The following is a 26,302-nucleotide window of genomic DNA, read 5'->3' as shown; positions in this document are numbered from 1 at the left end:
GTCCTACACAGTGTACATACAGGAATAATGAACCTATTCCTAGTATAAGGGCTAGTATCATGTAATTACGCAATTTGCCATGTTTTGATATCTAGACAAATAATGTGAAGCATATTTTTTACAGAACTATGCTGTATTCGAATTTAAAAAGTGAAGTCACTTCCTGACATTGCGCAGCTTTTATAGGTTTGACAATGTGATTTGTAACTTCTTTTCTTCAGGAGTGAACTTTGAAAAAAAAATCAGGGGATTTTCATATAGATCTATTTTTTTAAGAATGATGAATAAACATCATTCCTGAGTATGTAAGGTAATCATTTCAACATTAGTCACTGGAGTGACTGGTCTTCAAATACTGCTCTTCTTTTTGTAATCTGACGTTTTGTACTATTAAATGATGTCACTGACATTTTTTTATGTACAAATGTCAAAAATGAACTTGATAAACTTTAGCTTGAGAGCTTCAGCCCGAAGAACATGGTGTTGAGGACTTGTGGGCTCATTGAAGAATGAACTATATAAACTTTTTTTCTGCTTTTACAATGCACTTCTTGATACAACAAACAGTATGTAACGCTTTAAGTTTTGTTTGAAGAAACCTTCAAAGTAATCTCCATTTTACATAAGTCCTGACACTATGCATACACCCTTCCTATGGGAAATGGCATAAGCTGTTGTTTCCCCTTAGCCCCAACACGATTACATAACATGTGAATCCATATTGTATGTAAGCTCAACAATACTTGCTCAAAGATGAAAACAGAGATGTGCACTGTTAAAAATAACCTCACAAAAGTTGTATATTGTACTTTATTGTACATTCTCAGGAATCCTGAAATCAGGAGTTGACTATTAAAAAAGTAAAATAGTAATTCATGCACTGAGCAACGTAGGCCTATTACTGTACCCAAATAGATGTTGGCTCAGAAGGCCTGTGTCTTTAGAAGCCAATAAAAACAGATTGATAAACTGACAACATTCAGGTAAATACTTCACAGATATGGACCTAATGTAGTTTCTCAAAAGCAAAAGAAGGAAACTTTTGATTTTCGGATTACATAGAGATTTAAAAGTCTATTTTGCAGTAGGTTGAACAGTTTGCTATTTCTACATTATTTGAGGTCTCCATGATCCCTGATAACATGGGTCAAATAAATACAAAGGTATGGGCAGAAAATAGGTTTATCCCTTGCTAATTATGTTTGCACGAGATTCAATTCTGTTTTGTCTGTACACTCAACAAGGTTTTCACTCCTGTCCCTCCTAGGCATACCACATAAACACAAGCGATTCCATTACTTAAAGGTCAAGTCCACCCCAGAAAAATGTTGATTTGAAAAAATAGAGAAAAATCAAACTGGCATAACGCTGAAAATTTCATCAAAATCGGATGTAAAATAAGAGAGTTATGACATTTTAAAGTTTTGATTATTTTTTCACAAAGCAGTGATATGCACAACTCAGTGACATGCAAATGAAACATATCATGATGTCCCTCACTCACTATTTCTTTTGTTTTGTATTGTTTAAATTATACAATATTTCATTTTTACAGATTTGACATCGAGGACCAAGTTGACTGAACCATGCTAATTCCACATATTCAGGGAGGAATTAATCATTGTTTGCCTTGACAATGAGGAGAAAATAAGAATATTTCATATCATTTTCATATAATGAAATACAAAAGAAATAGTGAGTGGACGATGTCATCAGTCTCATTTGCATATGCCTACTGACCAGGATGTATAAAATATAACTACTGTTGTGTGACATTATTAAGCGAAACTTTATAATGTCATTTTTATTTTACATCCGATTTTGATGAAATTTTCAATTTCAGTGTTATGTTTGTTGGATTTTTCTCTTTTCATTCAAATCAACTTTTTGTTGGGGTGGACTTGTCCTTTAAGTCTGCCATGTTGAACTTTCCTGTTTTCAATATCCCACTCTCCGCTCTTGACGGAGTGTCTTAATATTTCTCTCATACAACCATCCTTCCCTCCCCTTCCCATCTCTCTCCCTATCCCCCTCTCTCTACATCTCCCAATTCAATCCAACATTATCCGCATACAAAACAGTGAAAGCACCCATAAACTCAATGTACTCTTATTCAAATATTATGTCAGTTGCAGAAGTTCATTCACTTGCGAATACAGTATACAAGCACCTGCTCAAACACACATTCTGCACAGCTTGTAAAATAACAGAGTCCATACAAATTGGAATCGTACAAATGTGCGAGTATACAAATTTCATAAAAACGAGTCTATAGTACATTATAATGGAAAGTGCATTTCATAATCTCAAGTCCTTTATAAACCTTAACATTTACACTTTTTAAAAGCCTCAGCAGCATGAGGTGTAAAGGTGATGAAATGTTCATTTTATAACAATTTGGCTTGAAACATAATGAATGATGGAAAACCAGAACATTAAAACCTAATTAAATATAAATACAAATTGGATAATAGATTTAATACAATACTTCATGTGGTTTAGTAGTAAATTAAAGCTATACACATGTACTGTAATCTAGAAGATAAAAAGGGTATTAGGTAAAATAGGTAGCCTGCACTTTTTGAAAAAGGACTACACTACTGTTGGCACAGAATGTGTCCTTTTAATATTCAAATCGGTCTTCTTTACTGCATGGAATAGCATTTCAACTTTTATATCCATATCTCAATGGAGAAAGGAGTGGCAGCCTAGTAGCCTGCATTTTGCACAAAATAGGCTTTTGATAATCTTTCAAGCAGAGTGTGTGGTGTAGAATAATTCTGAGTACACTGTAATTCAGATATTTCAAAAAGGACAAAAAAGTAAGACTCCTAAAAACATATCTTGGTATGTTCAAGTGACTTCATTAATATTTTCAAATTGATGAAATTAAGTGCATCTATTCAAAAACAAAGGGAATAAGAATATAAAATTCATATAGGTTTGTTTATGGTCAGTTAATAGGCAAATTATACCAAAGCCTTATTGCAAGCAATGGTTTGCTCATAATAATTCTTTGGGTGTTACAGTTACACTAAACTTTTATGAATGCATGATCAATCAAAATCAACACACATCATGTTAATTAGGAACTGAAAAACAGTGAAAATTGTGTCTTCTGGATAATACGCAGTGTTTAATATACACTTTGTGAGAAGAAACAATGCAGTTTAGCTTGGATAAATTTACACAATATTTAATACATTCTATAATCTATATCCTTTTTAAAAAGTTCATATCTGCTGACATGTATTCATGGATTTACAATGTATATTTGATCTTACTTGTAAACGTGATTCATTGTGCAAAACGTTTGTTTTTGTTATGCAAAAGTGAACATGAAATTTTTTGTACCTACATTTATGTAAAGGAATAGAATTTTCAGTATTAGTTTTAATTTCAAGTCTCCCCAAATATTACCGGTACTTGAGTTTTTAACCCCCGACATATATGTATTATAAAAAAAATCCTACCTGGTAATACTGTGAGGTTTGTCGCTGATTGGAAGACACCTAGCAACGTTACCTGACACCAATAAATGCCGTTGTCTGCCAGGGTAGTCCCATTAATAGTCAAAGCATAATCACTAGTCATATCAAACCTAGGATCACTGGGAGGCATTTTTCTGTTTGACAAAGAAAGGGAAGAAAATGATCTTCATTGCTGACCCTATCAAAATACCCTTATTTCCTCAAATGTAGGGCGCATTTGAATGAAGCCTTCAAAAATCGAGTGCATGCCAAGTATGAACAAATATTCAAGATATTATATACATGTATTTGTAATGATAATGTAGTAAGTGATTAAGTAATAACAACAATAACAACAATTACAATAATAATAATAATAACAGTAATAATAAGTTTTTAATACTAATAATCATGGTAATAATAATAATAATGATAACAACAATGATGATGATGATGATACCAAAATAATGGTAATTAACAAATAATATTTATAATAGAAATGATGATGATGGTGATGATGATGATATATGATAATACCAAAATAATGATAACTAACAAATAAAGTAGCCTCCTCCATTTCCAACCTGATATGTAATAAAAAAATTTTGTACAGGGATACTTTAAATATATTTTGTTATATGCCAAAATGTACAAAACAAACTGTAGGCCTAATTGTTGAAAATGGAAATAAACAAAATGAAAAAAGGAATCTAATTTTTCACCTACAATTTCTTTTTCATTTTTTCTTTTATTTTTTTTTTTGGGGGGGGGGGTTGCGAGGGATATGTATGTACAACCTATGTTATGAAGGGACAGCAAAAAATAAAATACTTGTTCATTTTCAGGATTACCACAGCAATGAATGGGAATTAAGGACTACTTTTTTTCTAGGACTCTTAAGCATTTGGGGACAAAACTGCTCAAGACCCCATGTATTTTTCCCCCATGATAACGGGCACAGAAATGGAATTGTCTAAGATTGAAACTTTAACAATAACATTCAGATACTTTTCAAGACCTACCTTCCTTTGAATAATCTGATAAGATCATCTGCACTATTCGCATCTTCCCCTCTTTTCCATTCCAATCCAACAAGTTCTGCTGAACGGTCAAATTGGCAACTTATCGTAGCTGTTTCACCTTCTGTAACAGACACTGTGGGTGGGGTCTGGACTTGTCCCTGGCATGTTATCAATTTAATCACTGCAGTGCAAGCCAAGATATAGATTGCAATATTTATTATTAGAAAATATTTCAGAAACTAGGTCTAGTATTTTGCATCAATTACATCAATTAATTATTGATGCAAAAATTAAATGCATCATGATTATCCCCCCCCCCCCCTTCTGCCTTTTGATGTATTCAATGTCTGTCAATGCCTTTCTCTCCCCCCCCCCACGTCATGTCCAACCCCCCCCCCCCCAAAAAAAAAAAAAAAAAAAAAAAAAAAAATCAGACATCGGCAAGTCGATGATTGGGACCGGCCTGTGCAGGGCCGGGCAATGGCCTCCCGATCGTGGCCTGTTGTGCACGTGCATGCTGCTGTGAATAACTCTTCATTAACTAACACAATATACCACATATCGGACCGAGCTGGAGATACTGGCATAAATTGGGAGTTTTTGAGCATCAAAATATTCGATGGATCTCAACGTTTCGCACACAAAATAGTCCAATTACTACCTTACTTTAATTATTACCTGAAAATAATAATGAGACGATAAACGCAACGTGTACCGTTGCAATAAGCTCCATTATATCCAATTACAGATGTCCAAGCAGAGAGAAATTTTGTTTACGTCTGCACAATAATGGTCAAACACGATCAATTGTTTAATTCCAACTTTTTGGAAAGTCGCCGCGCCGAAAAAAAGCTCGCAGCTGTACTCGAGCGGGCGCTATTGCAAAAACGCACATCGAGTTTGATTGAAGCTCTTTTGGGGCTCTTTTAATTGTGAGTGGGTATTTCATCTATGAGTACCCAAAATGAAAATCCCCGTCGAGTTGTCTCATTTTATTTAAAATAATAATCAACTCAAATAATTACGTGCGTACTTAATAATGGGAAATGTCCATGATCCATATCAATATTAATCTAATTACGAACCCATTGTTCTTTATTTATGGAGGAAGATGAAGATGAAATATATTTTCGAATTCTAGTACAGTAAAACCTGTCTACAGTGACCACCTTAGGGAAACATGAAATATGGCCTTTATAGACAGGTAGCTGGTATATAAAGGTTCTTCTTATACACATAAATTGCCTACATATTGGAAAATGCTATGAGGTGAAAAATCAACACATGATTACTTGTTTATCCCAGTATGTCTTCCTTAAAAATAATTGCCTTAAACTGTTATAATTCCTCCTAGAAAATGACTTAAAGCAAACATGCAAAAACTATCACTGCAAGTCTTAGAAGAGTCATGATTTTTCAAAACTAACATTATATATTAATATATTTTCTTTGTAATTGAATATTTATTAATAATTAAATTAAAGATGATTAGTTTTCATTCCTCACTCAGTGCATTTATTCCTGTCTTTCTCTTTATCATTGCTTATGACTGAGCATTTGCGGCGATCCCGAAGGACGGGTGATGTGCCCCCCCCCCCTTCGATTTCCATTTCATTTTCTGTAGTAGGCTACTATGTAAATAGTAGTTCCCAGTAAATTTGAAGTAAAACAAGAGAAATTACTTTCCATATTCATTTTTGTAAATTTTCTTTTTAATTAGGCTTTAAAATTAAGTTATTTTTGTGGAAAACAGGATTTCTTCAGCCGGAGAGATTGTGCCAAATGCCTGAATAATCAACTTGATATTACGTTCATACCCTATTCATACAGGCCTAAATATGGTGTAATATCCGTCTTGCCCTTTTTTTAATCCTCACTGAGACATTCTAGAGGTACACCATAACCTGTCTTATATCACATCGGGATGAACTAATCATGAAAGTGTATGGGAAACGTTGACTTTACCATTTGGGGACTGATTTGTTGTGTCTACATTATCACCACTGGCCATGAAGGAACGTGTGCGGGCGTATGATTAGGTCAGTTAGTAGTGGTTGAGTAATTTCCACAAAATAAAGATTAATGCACAGAGAATGGAGCAAATTGGTTCAAGGACTTTCCCTCATTATCATCATCATTATTATTATTAGTAGTAGTAGTAGTAGTAGTAGTAGTAGTAGTAGTAGTAGTAGTAGAAGTAGTAGTAGTAGTAGTAGTAGTAGTAGTAGTAGTAGTAGTAGTAGTAGTAGTAGTAGTAGTAGTAGTAGTAGTAGTAGTAGTAGTAGTAGTAGTAGTAGTAGCATCAGCAGCAGCAGCAGCAGCAGCAGTAGTAGTAGTAGTAGTAGTAGTAGTAGTAGTAGTAGTAGTAGTAGTAGTAGTAGTAGTAGTAGTAGTAGTAGCAGTAGCAGTAGCAGAAGTATAGTAGTGGTATTATTATAGTAGTAGTAGTGGCAGTATAGTAGTAGTAGAAGTAAGAGTAATTGTAATATTTGTAATCATTATTACTATTATCATCATCATGATAATGGTTGACGCTTATACAATACTGATTGCGGAGTTCAACTTATGTTCTTTATACTGAACAAGAAATCTGATTGAAATCATAATTTGAAAATGGAAATGCACATGGTTATTACTAATAATCTTGAAAAAGAACATAATAGAGGAGGTAAAACTAAATAACACATATATTGAATGCCATGATAACGTGATTGCCAATCGACCGATGCAATTGACTTTGGTTTGTCTATGAAGACAAAGTACGTTGTAAGACGCAAGCTTGAGCGCAAGAGCAGACGACACAAAACGCCCTCTAAAAACGACATCGCTCTTCGATCGTCGTCTGCTTCTTTGTGCCTCACACGCATTTCATGATCAGTGACGAATGACACTCTCGGACGGCACTGACGTAAATTCTTGGGAAACAACGACTTGACTTTCTAATCAGGTACTTGTGTGGGTGAGAGAATGATCTCAAGTCTGCCTGAAAGTGTTTCTCCACCCGCGCCTTTTCGGTAAGAAAAACACTCATTCACAACCACGTCTGTAGCCGACGTCTTCAAGCTCCGTTCAAAAGGATTAAAAGGAGTCATACTTTCAACGTAGAAATCATTCAAAATCGTTTATTGACGTTTGCTGTCTTTTCACGCAACTGGAAATTAGTTTCAGATCTTCTCTCCATTCATTGAGAATATGACAATGTCTTGCTGACTATCAAAGCGTAATGTGGATTATCTATTTATTTATTCATCTCGAGTACAATTTGACAACATTTTAGACACTGGAAATTTTGATTTTCACGGTCCTGATAAAGAGAGTGGATTCCAAATGTTGTTATTGTTATGGTAGAAGTAAGTGAGCTGGAATTTAATCAACATCAGACTGACTATTTCACGAGGTTAATGTCATATTCTCTTTAAATCTTGGATTCGTTTCTGTCAATATTGTTTAGCAGTGACTTCATTTCACAATAATGGCGGCCGTTGCATGCAATAGCCTCGCGGGGCAACTAGCCCTTAGCTATTCTCAACCTCTTCTGAAATCGCCCTACTATCCGGATATCTACACTGTCAAGGAGGAGATAGATACTAACTCTAACCATGTAGCAAAGAAAAACGATGTGTTTAAGCAAAAAAGTGCATCACTTCACCGCGGCACCGTTCGCTTTGTTCAGCTAGCCTCCTCGGATTTATCGACAACCAGCGACCTGTCGAACTCGAAGGACTCGGGGATCGGGTCGAGCGACGACAACAACAGTCAGGGTGAGACACCGATCACCAGGGACGACCACCGACCCGAGAACGATGCGGAGGATGATGAGGAGCGTGTCAAGTTCATGGAGACGGCGCGGGAATTTACGAATGCCAATGTCGAGGAGATGACGTGGAAGGAGAGAGGGAATAGAATGGACAACTGCTTAGGTTGGCTACGAGAAGAAATTGTAAGTTTATTCATGTATTGGTTCATCAATTCACTTTTAGGCATATGAAGGAAACATAATATTTCAACAAAAGGATACTTTTCTCGGGGATCAAATATAATCTTCAGCTTGAAAGTCACATTATTAGAAAATTGTGTTCTTTCTAGTTTTTTGTGCGCTAGCTATTGCCATCAATGTTAGGCCTATATATTCTTTTGTTAATGTATTACTAAATACTTATCTTTCATCCTTGAATTTTAAATTTCTCCAATATTTCATTTGACTGATGTCAGTTGTTCTATTCCCCATGAACATATATATGAATCACTCGGAACGACATTCCATTTTCAAACCCGAGGCACCGTGAGTGTCAACACCCCCCCCCCCCCCTCCCCTCCTGTGTCTTATAACGTGGACCTTTTATTTACCGTTAACAACATACGAATTCCCTGAAGACTGATACTCACTGCCCATTTGTTTCATTTTAATTACATGACCAAAATCGAAACGCTTTCTGTAAACAAATAATACAGCAAAAGCAATCTCCATATATCATGCCTATCAGTTTCGGTGTATGACCTGAAGTCAAATATTTTCCGTAATCCAATTCTTAAAGAGAAGACAAATTGATCTGCTAATTCATCTAGGCTGCCTACTTACACGACTTAACTTCCTATTTTGTACTTTGTAAGGTTCAAAATGCTCATGTTCTAGAGCTATCAACTATGGTAATGCCTGAATAAAAGTTGAGCAGGCGATAATTGCACACTTTTAATTGTGCGGTTCAAGGCTGAACCCTTAAAAGTTCAAGTTGGGGCCCCGGGGGGTTCTTGTATTGTACCAGCCTTAAAGTGTAAACTTTGAAATTTTTTTCTTGACAAAACGTGCGAGTGAAACCCAGCTCTATACGTATACACACAAGGCTCGGTCATACCATTAACGTTTGTGTGTGGCCGTGTTCATATGAGTTTTCACAACCAACCGCAGTGCAGAACGCTTTCGAGAACATAGAAAGTATATTGTCAAATATCCTTCATGACAAGAAATACCAAAAGGTCTTTGTCGAAAATTCGCGAATAAAAACAGACGTTTTGTCCTGCATGGGCCAAGGACAATCAACACTTTTGCAATTTTTCGTCAGTTCTGAAGCTTAGGAGAAGACTGCTGTTCCGGTTTACCAATAAATTTTCGACAAAGACTACTCGGTTGTTCATTGTCATAAAGGGCATTTAACAATATATTTTCTATTTTTTTTAAATTTTTTAAAAGTGTTATGCGTCTCGGTGCGAAAACTTTATACGTACCGACACAATTCTCATGTTTCAGCCACACCAATAAAATTGACTCCAAATTAACCGATCGATGATAGGGCCAATGTAATTGATATGTCAATGGAAATATTTTTTCATTATATAAATATGAATAATTAGTCGATCTCAAGCCGGTTTAACCGATGTAAATGGGACGTAATAAAAGCAGAGAATATCGCATGTATTTGCAACATTCATGTTTAACTATAATTTGAGGGAAACAAATTTCCTCGGCTCCATATGCAGAGTATAGAAATCCGTCGACCGTAGTAAATATGCCAACACAGTTTTAATAAAACTCAGTGTGATTCTCTTTTTTTTAATAGTTTTTATTGGGTTTTCGTGATTTTGTTTAACAAATCACAAATAAACAATACAATTAATAAAAAAAAACAATAGAAAATAGAATGTGAACACACATTATTAGTTTACATTGAAAAATACAGCATATCAGCATAATAGGTGATTAACAAGTAGTAAAAACAGTCACTTTGTTTGGTATTTCAAGTGTGACATCACCGGGCCATCTAAAATGATAATAAGCAAGCGAAATCATTACCAGTTTAGAGTGAAAATGAAATGTAAAGTGCATAGCTTGGCCCCTGGTATAAACATGACACAGGCATGACAGTAGAACCATATTCTTAAAAAATATCTCCATTTGCATGATTTTTGCTCGAGATGTCTAATTTGGCTGATAATAAAAATATTTACAGGCTCTTCTCCGGGGAGCATCAAATACATTGCCTTTAAAAGAACCATATTACCGTCGTCTAAGGACTCGAACCAATATGATTATTTTGTGGGCATTATATTTGATGTTCCCTCAAGGCCAGTGAATATTTTATTATTATACAGCAAGCTTAAGAAAAATGCTTGAAAAAATTAATATTAGATAAACCGTTACTTATCTGGGCTTAAGATTTCTTCCCTAAACCACACCCCAAAAGACACCTGCCCTTAACTTGATTACAAAGTCTTTAACTCTTTACCCAAGGTCTTTAACTCTTTACCCAAGGTTGCTCAAACATACTGAGGCCTTTCCATTTTACTTCCACCCGGCGTTTCTCGTGTTTCCTATTGAAGATCTTGGTTTCATTCCAAAGGAGTTCTTAGTAATTCCATTTTCCTCATGTTCTTTATTAGAAAGCTTGCCAAAGTTTAAGAAGAACATAGAATGCCGAGGGTGATGTGATCATTCGACGGGTATGAATCACATGGGATGGGGCGCATGCGTGAGGAGAGTCAGGATTGCTTAACATTCATCACAATTCCCCTTTTCTGCCTTTAACATGTTTGATTATTTAAAGGGGGGATGTTAAGTTTATTATACTTCCCTTTCAGAAGTGTTAGGTATGACGATAAAGTATTGCCCAAAATGCGCGCCACTTCATTTCACTATGTAATTTCAGATCCAACATTATTTTGTTTATCAAAAAAGTTATCAACTTTCAAATTTGGTGATAGCTTATAATTTTCTTTATTTCCATTTTACAACCCTGAAAGAAACCCTCTCTCATAATATTTTTTAGTTGCCCCAGTCATTTTTGTCATGAAGGACCAAAAGGCTCAGTTGTACTTCACACGGAGGCAAAAATAAAACAAAAAGTGTATTTCATCCATATTTTTCGAAACCTTCGTTTATCTAATTACACAGTTAAGAAAATCCCTCATTGCACGTGATGGTAGTGTGACTAATACCGTTATGTTGCCATTCTTAGAAAACAATTGGAACAGATGCTTACATGCAAATTGCTGGCAACAGATTTTCCTCACGCAACATTCACGGTGTTTGTTGTTTGCTTTTACTTTATAAAGTATAAAATAATAAATTTTCAGATGGAAAATGAAAAGGGGAAATTTGTATTTTCTGGATTTTTGTTTGTGGGGTGGGGGTAGGGTATGTTTGACTAATTTGGCTGATCTTTCTCTGTATCTTCTGTGTTTGTTTGGTTTTTGTTTTTATTGCTTCTGTGTTTAAATTTCTGTCCTTTCTTTCTACTCCCATAAAATGCGATTTAATATTTCGTAAAATTTTGTAGTCACATTAGGAATTAAAAAGAAAAATGCACGCGTCTTTACTTCAAGTCGATTTTTCATACGCACTATCCATTTTTTCTGACCAATTTTTTGTATTAAATGATGGCATAAAATAAAAGAAATATTACAAATTTTCAGACTATTTGCAGGGTGACGTCATTACGTTCAATGAGTCGCATAAAGAATTGGTAAAGACAGGTAAGCATGAATAAATAAAATGAAAATTTGAAGACATATAGAAAGGAAAAGGGGTTATGTAACTATAACTATACATTCTTATACATTATATAATTCAAATAAATAATTGAAAAGAAAATTGTGAAACTTGGTTTCTATTTCCCACAACCTTTTGAACTTTCTGAAGTTTGCACCGGCAGAGCAGTAGACTGCAAATCGCCAGCGTGCTGCTCACGTGTGGGTTAGAGTTTCGCTCTAAAACATTCTACTGATGTTTTGTTTTTTATATAAGGATTCAAGTCATTCCAATCTCTGATCGTTCTTGGAAAGAATGAGTTTTTGTAAGTTTCTGTTCGGGCAAATGGCACTTCTATGCGAGTACCACTATTCTTCCATGTCACTGAATATGAGCATTTGGTAACACATTTATCTGATATTTCAGAAAGCAACACATGGGGAGCGTTTCATCAACATTTATGTCCGACAAGTTGTCAGATCTGACAACTTTCCCCGATTCTGATTGGCTGAGACGTACTGTTGCTATGGTAATTGTCGGATAAAACAGGACTTGTCCGATAAAATCCTTTCATGAAACGCTCCCCTGTTGTTCGTCCATGGACCAAATGCACTTGAAACAGCCTTTTTTGTCATTAACCTTTCCCCTTTAAATTTGCGATCAACATGGTCATCGGATAGGAAATAAATAAATAAATCGAAATAACGCATATCGTATACAGGTTTCACATTGCACAATGACAATGCCATTTAAGATTTTTTATAAAATGCTGTTTTCCTTTTAAGTTATTGTTTTACAGTTTGAACAATATCTGTATCGTTCAGTCAGCAAAATACCAGGGTTGGCACATCACGCTAACTTGAATATGCTTGATCTATTCAAAATTAAATACCAAAGAATAAGATTTGTTGTTTAAGATGTTAAAGCATTTTGTCTAAATTGCTCAACAACTATAATAATACTAATAAAATAACTACATGTACACCAGCGTTTTTACCGAGTATATGGTTTGATCAGGGGTGGATCCAGGATTTCCAGGGGGGGGCATTTTTCCTAGAACAATTTGACAAGCAAAGAAACAAACAAACCCAAAAAAAAGTCCTCTCTTGTATGGACGACATATTCCCATTAAAAATATTTGATGTTCCTCTCAAGGAGGGGAGGGGCACTTGAGTATGAACGACATATTTACATTAATAATATTGATGATGACTCTGAAGTGGGGGGGGGGGGCACTGGCCAGATGTGCCCCCCCCCCCTGAATTCACCACTGGGTAATGCTGCAGTCATATCAACTGAACTGATCAAAGCTATTAAAGCTATTTGAATGAAAATCTATCGGTAAGGAGTCAGTTTCATTGGTCTGAATATTGCAGAAACTCCTCATCCATATTCATATTCACTTCTTTATTCTCCAGTGCAACCTGTATCCCCCTTCCTGACACCTCTCCCTTCCTCCATCTCCCCCAACCCCCCACCCCCGTCTTATTCTCTCTCTCCCCTCTCTTTTTTTATTCGTTTATACATAATATGTTTAACACGTTAACTCTCCATAGGCTCTCTTCATGGTAAATCTATAAGGCCAACCCATTATTTCTCATCTCTCTAGCTGCCTGTTTTCACATCATTCTTTTTAGTAAAGCCAGGTCATTTTGTATTCTTTGACTATCTTCTCATTTGTTTTTATGCAAAAAAGCAACAACAAAAAACGAGATAGTTTGCCAGTTCAGACGCAGACAACTCAATAACAAAATCAATTCAGCCTTCTGAATGATTCACTGATTTGCGACTAATCCTTTTTAATGTGCATAACAACATGGCATCGCTCGTGGTGATTTCTATTTTAATCATCGGAGAAAGAATATTTTCTACAGAGATGAAGGTCATTGGCAAAACATCTATAAAAAAACAGAGATGACCGTAAGTTGTGGCATTACGAGGTATACCATAATCAAATTATTTCAACAACTTTTATCACGCGCCGAGTGAGACTTGGCTTGATTATCGACAACTCCTGAAAACATCGCAAATGAATGCGATTTCAGAAAATGAAATTCTCTGGAGATAGGAAAGAAAATCTTAGCCTTCCTCTTTATGTACACCTTCTGACCATATGATTATCTTAAAGGGGGTGCTGATGTAAATAAGGAAAGCAAAAAAAAAAGTTTTACTATAAAATGAATGTTATGTCGGTCCCGATAAGTCTGAAAAGCAAACAAAAAAGGGGGTCACTATTAATGACGGTTATTCCGGTCCCGAGAAATTTGACAAGCAAAAAAGGGGGTTTCAGTACTAAATGTAGGTCATTTTAGTTACATTTCTCAATTGTTAACACTTAACAGATTTCTAGGGGGTACTGCCATTGGAGAATGATTTTCAACGCACCATGGAAAATCTTGGGGTTGCTTCTGCACCCCAGCACCTCCGCTTCCCAGGGCAATGCTTATGCTTATGAGAATCAGGGCACTAAAAATTTTATTTGTTTCAAGAAATTTCGAAATTTGTATATGGCATCATTGACAATATTGGTGTGAAGCCTGTTCGTTTGTGGATTGAATTCGGGATATTTATTCTGTTTATCGGGTTGATTGCAATTCAAATGGCTTGATAGATGGCATTTTGATAAGAAAACAATTCTAGCTTAAATTAGGTTTAATTCATTACCAACGGCGTTCTGCGGGTCACGTGAATTTATACCATAGCAGTTATGTTCTTGTATCATAAAAATATACTGCGCTTGATCAAACAAAGAATAAGAAAATCATGCGAGTTTCATTTGTTCTAACTGTATTGTGATATAGAAATGATAATACATCTCGTAGTGATTGATTGCTTATTCTGTGCAAAATGTGATTTGTTCATATTACGTTTCCAAGTATATTTATCTGTCAATTTTGAAAATAATTAGGGCCTTCTTATACATGATTTGATTCCATTATCGGTATCTCCTACATGTCTTGGAAGCATGGGTTACACTTCGTAATTCCGAAGGTTCTTTATTCCGAAAGTTCGTAATTCCTAAACACGTAAATTGCCTATACCTTGATGTTCGTTAATCCGAAAACGTAAAAGGGTTCATTAATCCGAACATTTGTGGCGCTATTCCGAAGGTTCGATAATCCGAAAAATGAAATAAGGTTCGATGTACTGAAGGTTCGTTAATCCGAAAACGAAATAAGGTTCGTTGTTCTGTAGGTTCGTTAACCGAAAACGAAATAAGGTTCCTTGTTCCGAAGGTTCGTAAGTCCGAAAACGAAATAAGGTTCGTTAATCATTTAGTTTTCGGTCTAACGAACCTTCGGAATTACGAACCTCATTTCGTTTTCGGACTAACGAACCTTCGGAATAACGAACCTTCAGAAATACGAACCTTCGGAAATACGAACCTTCTGAATATCCGAACCTTCGGAATGACGAAGCTTCGAAATTACGAATGTATGCGGGAAGCATGACTTCCTTAACTCTCTAAATTTGTGTATGTGCTATCACGGTAACTTCCAAAGGCAATACTTTTTTTTCAAGCTGATGTTTCTACTTCAGATAATGTAAATATAAATTGTTTATCCTTGCGTTCAAATCGTGGTCTATTCCTTTCCTTAATATTATCTTATTTCTTTCGTAGTACTTTTAAATGCATTCGAATTTCGAAGATGATGATTACAATATTAATAGTGCTATACTAACAATAATAATGGTATTATTAACTGACGTGATAAATTCAGATTATAATGATGATAAGTATAATGTTCATGATTGTGATGATGATGTAGACAATGATGAGGATTATCATAATAATAATGATAACAATATTAATAACAGTAAGGAAGAAAAGATAATAAAAACAAACTTCAAAAAAATCAAACGTAAAATAAACACTCGCAAACACTCATTATCATCCGGAGTCATGCGAGAGTTACACCATTTTCGAGAGATTTCAAATTGATGTTTCCGCTCTTACTCAGCTCATTAATAATAATTAAGCACTCCTTATACTTTCTTCTCTAACCCAACTCCAACGCTGATTAATTCTATAGGATTATAACGGAGACTTTTTTATGGATGGTGTATATTCGAAGCCGTCTTTGGAATTTCTCACAAGTTTATACAATAATAATTTACATAATGATTTGTATCTGATAACCTCTCAACATTTTGAACAACTAAACTAAACATTACTAAATTCTCCTTTCTTTCTGTACGTATGGTGAGACCATTCCCTCGCATAGGCCTTCGTAACGATCCTGAACACCCACACCCGCGCGCACTCGACCCCACACCCCTTACAAGCACACACACACACGTGCGTTGTGTAAATACATGTCATATACATAGATCATGTAGGCCCTGCGATTAAAAATAAAGTCAAAACACCATTTGAATAGCGTGTTGTAAAAATGCTTTGAGTCCTCGACAACGAATTCATTTTGAATGTTAAAGTAATTAAATGGCATTTATAGATATGTCTTTAGAGTTTGTTACTTCATGTTAGTTACCCGTCTTTTGGGGAAGAACATGACGAATTTATACTCTCCCACAGTCGTCTCAGCAGTCTATTTTTGGTTACGAAATTAGATTAGCCTTTGGGCACCATGACAACAGTGCTAACCATTCAGTTATTTTCGGCTTATGTCACTTGTTGTTATTGATATCCTCACAGCGATGAGTTTTCCCTTTGTTTTATGTCACGGGATTGATCTTAATGACCTAATTTACATTTACGATTAAAGCATGAATTCAATAGAATATATATACAGCAGCTGTGGTAAGTGCCATGTTTGACTTTGCATTAATCAATGTTCCCTAGACACCCAGAGCTATCCAGTTATTCTCTCTTTTTTTATTGTAATGAATATTCATATATATTTAAGAAATCATTATAGATTATTGTGAACATATACCAAAGTGTTATACTGATGAATCGTTTATTCCACTTAAAACAACTCTCAGCTATAAGTGGACGATTAGCCAGACGTAGAAAGATTATTCCTCTCTACCCCTCCGAGAATACGCACACGTGAGCAAGCGAGGCAACCGAGTAACTAATATTATTTCATAAATGTCATGAATGTAGTGATCGGATTTCAGAAAGCTCCATGGAAAATTTGTGTTCCGAACACTTCACCCCCTTGCATGCAGCTTCAGAGGGCCGTTATTTTTCTCAACCAAACGAAAGGGTATTTTATCTTTTCTAGATTGTTCATCCTCGCGGCACCCGACTTTATAATTTTGACAATCTTGAATACCCGTTTAACATCAAATTGTAGAGTTAGTATCATATTACACATCATGTGCTTTAATTTTATCTGATAAAGAATTCAAACTTTTGAACTGAATGATTTAGACTTTCCCAAACGGGGAGCACGCCTTTAAGGGCATAATAATGAGAAACTTGTAGTTTCGCCTTGACCTTAATCATGAAGGTGCATTGTGTGATGACCTGGAAGACTTCCGATGGTTTTAAATTAACATCATCAACCTTGGTACGTCCCGTCGAACTATACATGTACTTGTAGAAAAACCTTAGGGGTCGCTCGAAATCATGTGCTGGGAACTATACTTCCTTTGAATGACGCCTCTTCAGTTTTCATATTGTACAGTTTTATATTTGCTCATTCATGTGAACTGAATATATATTTTCCTTTGATTGTTCATCGGGAACTACTATAGCATCAAAGGTGCAAGCCCACTTTTCTTGAATTCAGAAGGAGGTAAAGGCAGAAAGTCAATTTCATTTGCACAATATACTAGATAACATTGTATCAGTACTCCCGAATTGCTACAGAAATGTTAAAGTTAAACGCTTTTTTGTTGTTTTGCATAACATGTTTGACCTCATAATGAAGTTTACTCTTTTCTCCTAAGAAAGTTACCTTATCACATTCTTAGCTTACAAAGCAATCTATGAGACTGCTTGAAACCAAAATCATGGTTGAGAAACACAAATTAAAATGGTTTAACGCGCAAGATGGATAAGTAAATATAATCATGGATGCCTCCATGGGTTCTTCAATGCAATCCGAGAATACAGTGAGTAATGGGTGGGGACTAAGCTTTAGTTTGGTTGACTTAAAAGTGGATTTGGCGCCATTTGAAAATGCCCGATTGAGATGTGTCTTTATGATCGAGCACGTTGATTATTGCACACCTGAGCTCTTGAGGAATACTGAGAATCCCGAACCGACCAAGATCACTCTTTTCCCCCGTCAAGACACACCAATGAGCCATGACGCAAGATGTAGGGTGTAAGTGTTAAGACGTCGAAATTGACATGGTTAATCAGGCTAGTCAACGCGTGAGGGTATTCCCCTGCCTTAATGGCACATCATCAAGGATCTCAAGATAACTTTATGAAGGACAACATAAACCAAAATGTAGTTTTCTTGATCATTAATTGGGTGATAATGTGATCCACGCTGGCATCACGTTGAGTTGCATGTGGGGTCTACTAGTACTAAACAAGGAAACTCTAAATATCTTCGAAATTGGAGGAGATTTAATAAAATCGTGGTTGAAATTTCAGCTGTAAGAAATCTATGAAAGAACCCGGTAAGGATCGTAAAACAATGATCCTTACTGCAACCTACTTTGATACACATCTACTAAAGAAATGTTGTAATTTGACGAAATAAGATTGTTTAATTATTATTACCAAATATCTATCAATCAGCATGCTTACGTCGGGAAGAACCATATTAAGGCATTACCACGCACGTCTATGAATTATTGAACAGTTAAACGTGATGATAAGGAATAAAACATGTCGAGCGTTTATAGATCGGCATTTTGGCCACTCATTTTCAGAATGCATACTTACTTAATCCGTTTCTGTTGGACCACTATTGAGAACATGCCTTATACTTTCTTGTTGGATAAAAGTCAAGTTCACAGAGATATCATGACAAGTTGAAGAGGATCAGATATCCGGGTAGGAAGGATCCGATTATTAGTCTAAGGATTTGGTTTCCGAGGGTCGGTTATGGTATATTATACCAGGAAGTATCTATCCAAATAGGAATATATGCCTTTACAACGACTAACAGATCAGAGGTCATGAAGGGATGTGCAGAAAAGGGTTATTATTTTTTCTCCTGCTTGAAGAGGTGAATTGCTGGTTACTTTCACATAAATTCTATATGATGTCGAGATAATGGCAAGGGACTGACATCTTTAGGTCCCCTCCTCCTTTGGACCAGGCAGATCTTCACCAAGACTTGAATTGACTTGGTTTCGAACCTGAAATGCCGGATAACCAGACCAGTGTTTGTTTTATTTTCTTTCTGAGTTGAGGAACACGAGTCTAGAACAGTTCAGAGATATCATAGAATGAAAAGAAAGAGGTGCGATAGCTCAGTCGGTAGAGCGAGGGACTCGTATTCCGGTGACCCGGGTTCGATTCCTACTTGGTGCGCTAGTGCCCTTTGGTAAGGCAAAAATCCTCAGTATCAGGTCCTTCGGAGAGGACCTTAAGCCGTCGGTTCCCTGGTTGCTTGCTTACAAGCATTCATGCTTTCTTAGCAATCAGGTGAAATATCACCACCAATTACAATCACATTCACAAAAGAAATGGTAGTACAACGCGATATTATGATAACTTGAAGTACATTGCGCTATCAAAACTTCTTCTGTTTTTTTTATCAAATCAAATCATTCATTTCCACAATAATATAAAAACATTACAAATATGTACAAAATAGGAAACAGACGTGAACCGAGTTGTTTAGAAATAATACAAAGAAATGTTCATTATTGTGGGGGAGCAAAGAAGACAGAATAAGTGCTATCAAAATATAAATTTCTGAACAATATGTAGCATGTGAATATGGCTCTCATTCATAACTTTCAAAATAATAGTTAAGAAAAATGAACACATAAGAAATCAAATAGTATTCATTCCTACTCCTGTCAATTCAGTTCACCCATCCTCTTACTTTGTCTTGTCTACATCATGGCACACAATCTACCCCAAATTATCAACAACAAAAAGATAATGTGGGTGAATACGTCATTCCGACTATTTTTAAAAGGACATGCTATTATAAATGTTGACACAATATTATTGGTACCCCGTTCCTGCTCGCAATTAATCCCAGGTGCTAATATAAACGATATATTTCCGTTTATAGAATTTCGATTTCGACCACAATGCAAAATATAATTCTTAAAATATAATTTGGCATGTTTTCCCTTCCCCTTTGCTTCAGGACGCCTCCTTTCCTATTATTCGTATACACGTTCAACCAGTATACGAGGTCTGATTTTATAAATCAGTGTTTTTTTTTCTTTTTTAGTCTCCACTCTTCAGCTGTCAATTCTATCGTTTGTCTTGGCTGACCTTTCAGGAAATGTGATATTAGTTTAAACATATTAAGCAATATATGACAAAATAATTTGATCACGATCCGGGGTTCTTTTTTTCTCTCTCCCAATTCCTGATTGTATCTTAACAATGATGCTTTCCGTTGTGTGGTGAACGAAATCATTTTTTTTCCAGTCATGACCTATCAGCATCTTGACCCGCTTTCCTGCCCCCTCGATCAGGATGACGTTCTCTTTGCGTTCCCTGTCACATCTGATCATCGGGCGCTTATCATCGGCTCCTTACCTGCCGGGTCTGGTCAGTTGAGATGAGATTCGATGAGATAAAAGTTCACTTATGAGATCCCTTTATAGCTTGGCCTTTCCGTATTACTTGGCGACAACTTCCTTGATGCTCCTAAAGCCTGAGAGATGACTGCAATACTGGCTATGTCCCATCAAGAGTTCGATAGCAGATCAGAAACCATAGCAGCAGTGTGACCGTTGCCATACTTCATAAAAACTGTCTGTGACGAGCTATGGTGCATGGCTATGAGACACTGACCAAAATATTGGTTCAGTCAGTGGACATTTCTCAAAGGACTCTTGAATTAGTATATTATCATGTTAATTACAGCTTTTACGATACCGAAACCAGACCGCGCATCAGGTCGTTTGATAAACTGCGCACAACCAAAGAAAACGTTTATAGAGTAATACCTCTGTCACATTTGCTCTAATGCGCGCCGTTGGGCAAATGTGACCGCGGGGGCCGTACGGCGAGTCGAAAACAGCCGTTTTATTCACTTTAATTCAAACCTTGTAAATGTAGCTATTACAAGAAAAAATGTCAAAACGGCTGTTTTAGACTCGACGTACGGCGGCCGTAGAGCAAATGTGACCGAGGTATAAGGAAGCTAGCTTCAAGAATTTTTTTTAGTGGTAATGAAAGTGAACTCACTTTCAAATGTCACATACATTAGCCTAACAAACTTATTCCTATCCTATTCCATTCTTGATGTGGTATGAATTATGGTTATGTCACTTCTTAATATTTAGTTGTATGGGGGATAGACTTCGATCTGATTCTCTTCATAAGTGTGACGGCTATTCAAAGGTGACTGCCGTGGCATGGTTGGACAGCTTGCCAATCACGTCAATCATTTTAGTTGGGCAGGTGTATTGCTTGTTATAGACTTCCCTTACATCCGTACGCATTGGACAGTACTGGGGTCTGGGAAGGGAGCAACTGATTTCAAAGAATTTTACCAGGTAATTTGGCTCAATGATCCTTTGACGAGCTTCAGGGGTGTCACATCAGTGAAAAGTATGACGGGAATGAAAATTGTTTTTCATTGCTGATGGCTGTATTCAACATTGATCCCTCATATCCTTTTCTACTACACCACCTTACTATTTCTAGCGTGTCTCCTAATACTATACTACCACCACCACCACTACTACCATCAACACTAATCAAACACTATTACTACTAATACAACAACAACTACTACTATTATTATTATTACTACTACTTCTTCTACTACTAGTACTACTACTACTACTACTACTACTGCTACTACTTCTGCTGCTACTACTACCACTACTACTACTACCACTACTACTACTACTTCTACTACTACTACTACTACTACTACTACTACTACTACTACTACTACTACTACTACACTACTGCTTCTTCTACTACTACTACTACTGATAATAATAATAATACTATTACTGTAATACTACTTCAACTCGATCCTTCTGCTGCTGGTGGTTCTACTGCTACCACTCATACTACAACTACTGTCATACATCTGCTGCAGCGGCAGCTGCTATACTATATGCATACCATTGTTTCTTTCTGCAACTATATGTAGTTGTTTAACTGCAGAAACAATGGTATGCCGATATACAAGAACAAATATTTATTTGTGCAAACTTGAAATAACACTTTGTCATTTTCGGTTATCAGTTTGTAGATCTGTATGCATTTCCCATAAAACGAGTGTGACACTGGAAATAGCACATTTTCAATCATTAATACTGTATTAATATCATCCTTAACTAATTACTTTATTTGTGCACGTACACCAATCGTTTTTTTTTTTTTTCAAATAGTACAAAGATCATTTTTATCATATTCCAAAGGTCCTCATGCTCTCTGTTGACATAAAAGAAAACTAAAACAACGTGTTCTTTCACAGAATGTACTACTAAATAGCCTCATAATAATTAATACAATGTCAGGTTTTCTTTTTAAATATTAGTCACTTACGTTTTTATACTGGATTAAGGAAAAAAGTGGTCATTCTGTTTTTAATTTAAATTTGTAAGATGGTCAAATGTTCTTCGAAATGAATCCATGCTTATGCTGATAACTATTAAGTCACCAAACGCCATCACGAACTTCCAATGTTATCAGTAATTGTTATAAAAACCACCACTGGATCAAATGTGTCCATTGACCTGTGTCCCGTAACACAAAATTTAGCGATTAATCGTACGCTTGATTTCCACGATTGATTGTAGATTGTAGTCAATGGGATTAATCGTAGAAGAATGTTCTACGAACATTGCTAAGCTTTGTGTTACGGGCCCCTGGTCTTGCAGCCTAGACTCTGGAGTCGTCAAAATGATGTTTAGCTGGGCTTTGATTGATCATGAGAATATGGATTTGCTGTCATTTCATTTACATACAGGGCAATATTCACATTCCATTGAACATCCTTCAATATTCCACTTGATTAGAGTCTTTGAAAAAAAAATCCAAGTACTTTTCTAAGGACGTATCATCTTAATATGGCATTGAACCTTCAGAAGCACTGTCACACGCGGAAATGTCACTCCACGGAATAAAAGTAGACCTCTCAAGTTTACCTTTGGAGAATGAACTCGACCTTTTCTGAGTAGTAGAGGAGAATTGTGAACTTGTCAATATGTTTCCGTTACAGAGGTTTGGTGGGAAATGACAGCTAATCTAAACAAAATAAAGGACGGTAAAGAAAGCCTTCTTTTCCAGAAAGAATATGTTTTGTTTGCAGTTTCCGCATCCCACTTTCCAACATGACGTTTCCAACCTTGCATTTATAAATGCACAAGCCACTTGACATGCTTGAGAATTTACTATTGATTATAATGCTATGCTGTTATTACTGGTTTATTAGCACGATTAGAGTATGAAATCTGTGCGTAAATAATAAAACCATAAACGTGAATTCGTCATTTTCTACAAAGAAAAGAGAAAAATTAAATGATATGTGATGTTGATTATGATGTTCCAATGTATCCGAATGAATCGGAGGAAAAACCAGCTACTTAATTCGATGAACTGTGAGCTTTTGCTGGATATCAATGTGAAGATGTTAGATGGATTATTTCATTCTAAACAGTCAGCTGTATTATTGTCTTTCACACATTATTCTCATTTTGTATTTTTCAGACCAAAATGAAGAAACAAGATCAGAGTCTGATGCGGCAATTCATGGAACTTCGTTCGACCATTCACCAGCTCAAGCAGTCAAGTACCCAGCAAAGTCTAAGAGCAACTTATCTACGCAACCAAGCATCGTGCGCGAATCTTGGGGCATCCGACCAATCAGCGCGCAGTAACACAACTTCCCGCCAATCAAATTCGCACATGCGGAGCAATCTCCGCCCCCTCGGCGCAGCCAGCCAGTCATCGACGAGTGGCAACCTGTCATCCATGCAGTTTCATTCACGCGGGAATCTCAATCACATGCACTCCGCCATGGACGCGAGTCCAAAAATGGCACAGAGCCTTGCGCATCTGGAGGACACAAGTTTCGACATGGACAGTTACTTCGGCGATGTCGATTTTGAGCACGATTCTTTTTACGACGATGACGACTCCGATGCTTTTATCGATCAACCGGATGGTATGTCACCCGGTCACATCTCTGTGCTATCGGATCAGCCATACATGCCGCAGTACCGTACACGGACTGTTTCATTGGTGACCCCGCATTACATAGGTCGTCCATGCGCGTCCGGCTACCTTGCAAGGTCGAGATATATGTCATTTTCAAACGCCAAAGGAAGAGTGGAAAGCGAGAGAGCAATTTTAGAATGAAACATGGAAATGTGCTCATAAAAAGACTTGTAAATATTTGATAATGATGTATTAGCTTTATGATCGTTATGATGAATAACGGAGAAGCAATAGAGTTAGCATTATTTCAGCTCATTAATTATGTAGGTGAAATATTTTCTTGAGAATTTTATGGCTTAGGCTTAATTACAGAATGTATTGCAATTCTTGTTTAAACAAGAATTATTTCACACATTCATTATCAGTCCGTTAATGTAAAAGCCTCCCATAAAAATAAAGATAAATATTCAAAAGACGCCATTGATATACAATGTTTGAATGTCTTTGGTTGTTATAAGATGCAAAAACTCGTTGACTTTTTATACGGATCCAATGTTTACGTAAAAACTGAAATATAGCACAAGCCTCCCAAGAACCATGAGTCTTTTCCTTGCTTGAGCATGCTTGGGTTCTGCTGTCATATACCAGGAATAATTTAATATCCAACTATCTCTTTGTCAGTCCGTGCAATTGAAGAACTTTGGCCTTTTGGTATTCGAATGAAAAACAATATCCACAATTTCGGAAAAAATGTGGTGTTTTATTTTTTAACATTAATATTCTTGACATACTTGCACGTTATGCTTTAGATTTCATTTTAATGTATACTGCCAATGGAAATGAATCTATAGATATCCTCTTAAGTTATATAGAATAGGAATCAGTGTATATGTATCTACGTATACTATATTGATACTGGTTTTAACGGGTATTTGAACACAGTGGCTGTTACATTATCTTGACCTACTATGATCATCCTCCAATTTGCATGTTCTGGGGAGCATTTCATCAACATTTTTTGTCCGAAAAGTTGTCGGATCTGACAATTTTCCATGTTTCTGCTTGGCTGACAGATACCGTTACAATAGTGACTTTCAGATAAAACAAGACTTGTCGGATAAAATGTCCGACTTTTATGAAACGTTTATCAGGACTGTTGACTCATCTTTGTCGTCTGAATGAATGAGAGTTTGATGAAACAGTATCAAGGTATTTCAAATAAATTTATTTATTTCCAAGGAATTGAATGATTTATATAGACGCATACGAACCATTAGAATGAAATATATATTGTTCAATAAAAATGCCTTATATGCTTGAAGATCATTCATTGGAGTATTTCTATTTTGTCTTGAATCTATGTGGGGAGTTTGCTTTTTATATAATCCTGACAATACGAATGGGCGACATTGGTACAAGAAGACCGATGTCACGTGATTAATCCCAAAATGCTCAATGAAATTTGGCCTAATTATTATTATTTTTTATTATTATTTATTTGGCCATAAAAACATACAAAAATTGTACAATGCAATTACATAAATACAATTTGAAATTGAATAATTAAATATAGATAAAGTAGAAATGAAAAAGAAAAGAGTAAGAAAACGGTTTTTCCGTGGGCCATGATCTATTGATCATCTAAGATCAGCACAGCAGCAGTAGTGACCATCGTTTGAGGGACGAGTCATTTGATATACAAATAACCACTTTGAGTTATGTTAACTGAAACCCTCACAAAGACAAACTCTGAGTGAATAAGGAGTTATAGTGGAATAATGTTATCTACAAGGAAACAGTTTCTCATATGTCAGTACTTTTGAAGGTAGGAGTTGCCCTCGGTTTTGGGAGAACTAAGGAAGCTACCCAAGAGGTTCCAGGTGACATGTGACAGACTTAGGTTTCCTATGTGAACCACTGCCCTGGTGATTTCTACAGTAAATTGCTTCGGTGTGCCCTTGCTGAGAAAATGTAAGGCCTCGCAGCTTTCACTATCTAATGTAAGACCATGAAACACGATTTATACTCAATCTTACTTTGCATATTCGATAAAACTATATCAACAAATAATGACTGACTTTATTTGTGTGTGTGTGTGTGCTGTTGTGTGTATGTGTGTTTCGCAACTTTGGATTCCTACGACACGTTCGTCGGTGCT

General features: G+C 36.1%; 2 protein-coding genes across 2 annotated transcripts; one reads left to right on the top strand and one right to left on the bottom strand.

The window, feature by feature from the left end:
- Positions 1 to 3,384: 3,384 nt before the first annotated feature.
- LOC121431069 (cell adhesion molecule 1-like) lies at positions 3,385 to 5,313 on the bottom strand. The gene is made up of 3 exons (XM_041628542.1): positions 5,171 to 5,313; positions 4,493 to 4,673; positions 3,385 to 3,625 (listed from the first exon to the last, which is right to left on the bottom strand). Exons 1-3 carry the CDS (start codon positions 5,223 to 5,225, stop codon positions 3,400 to 3,402), a joined length of 462 nt encoding a protein of 153 aa, XP_041484476.1. The 5' UTR covers positions 5,226 to 5,313; the 3' UTR covers positions 3,385 to 3,399.
- A 2,044-nt stretch (positions 5,314 to 7,357) lies between these two features.
- LOC121431182 lies at positions 7,358 to 25,285 on the top strand. Its single transcript, XM_041628691.1, has 2 exons — positions 7,358 to 8,432; positions 23,695 to 25,285. The coding sequence occupies exons 1-2, from the start codon at positions 7,965 to 7,967 to the stop codon at positions 24,343 to 24,345; spliced, it is 1,119 nt and encodes a 372-aa protein (XP_041484625.1). The 5' UTR covers positions 7,358 to 7,964; the 3' UTR covers positions 24,346 to 25,285.
- The last annotated feature ends 1,017 nt before the right edge of the window (positions 25,286 to 26,302 follow it).

The sequence above is a fragment of the Lytechinus variegatus genome, chromosome 17, assembly GCF_018143015.1.
Source record: "Lytechinus variegatus isolate NC3 chromosome 17, Lvar_3.0, whole genome shotgun sequence".
NCBI classification, from domain to species: domain Eukaryota; kingdom Metazoa; phylum Echinodermata; class Echinoidea; order Temnopleuroida; family Toxopneustidae; genus Lytechinus; species Lytechinus variegatus.
The sequence above is the reverse complement of the archived record's forward strand: the minus strand, read 5'-3'. Positions and strand labels throughout refer to the sequence as shown.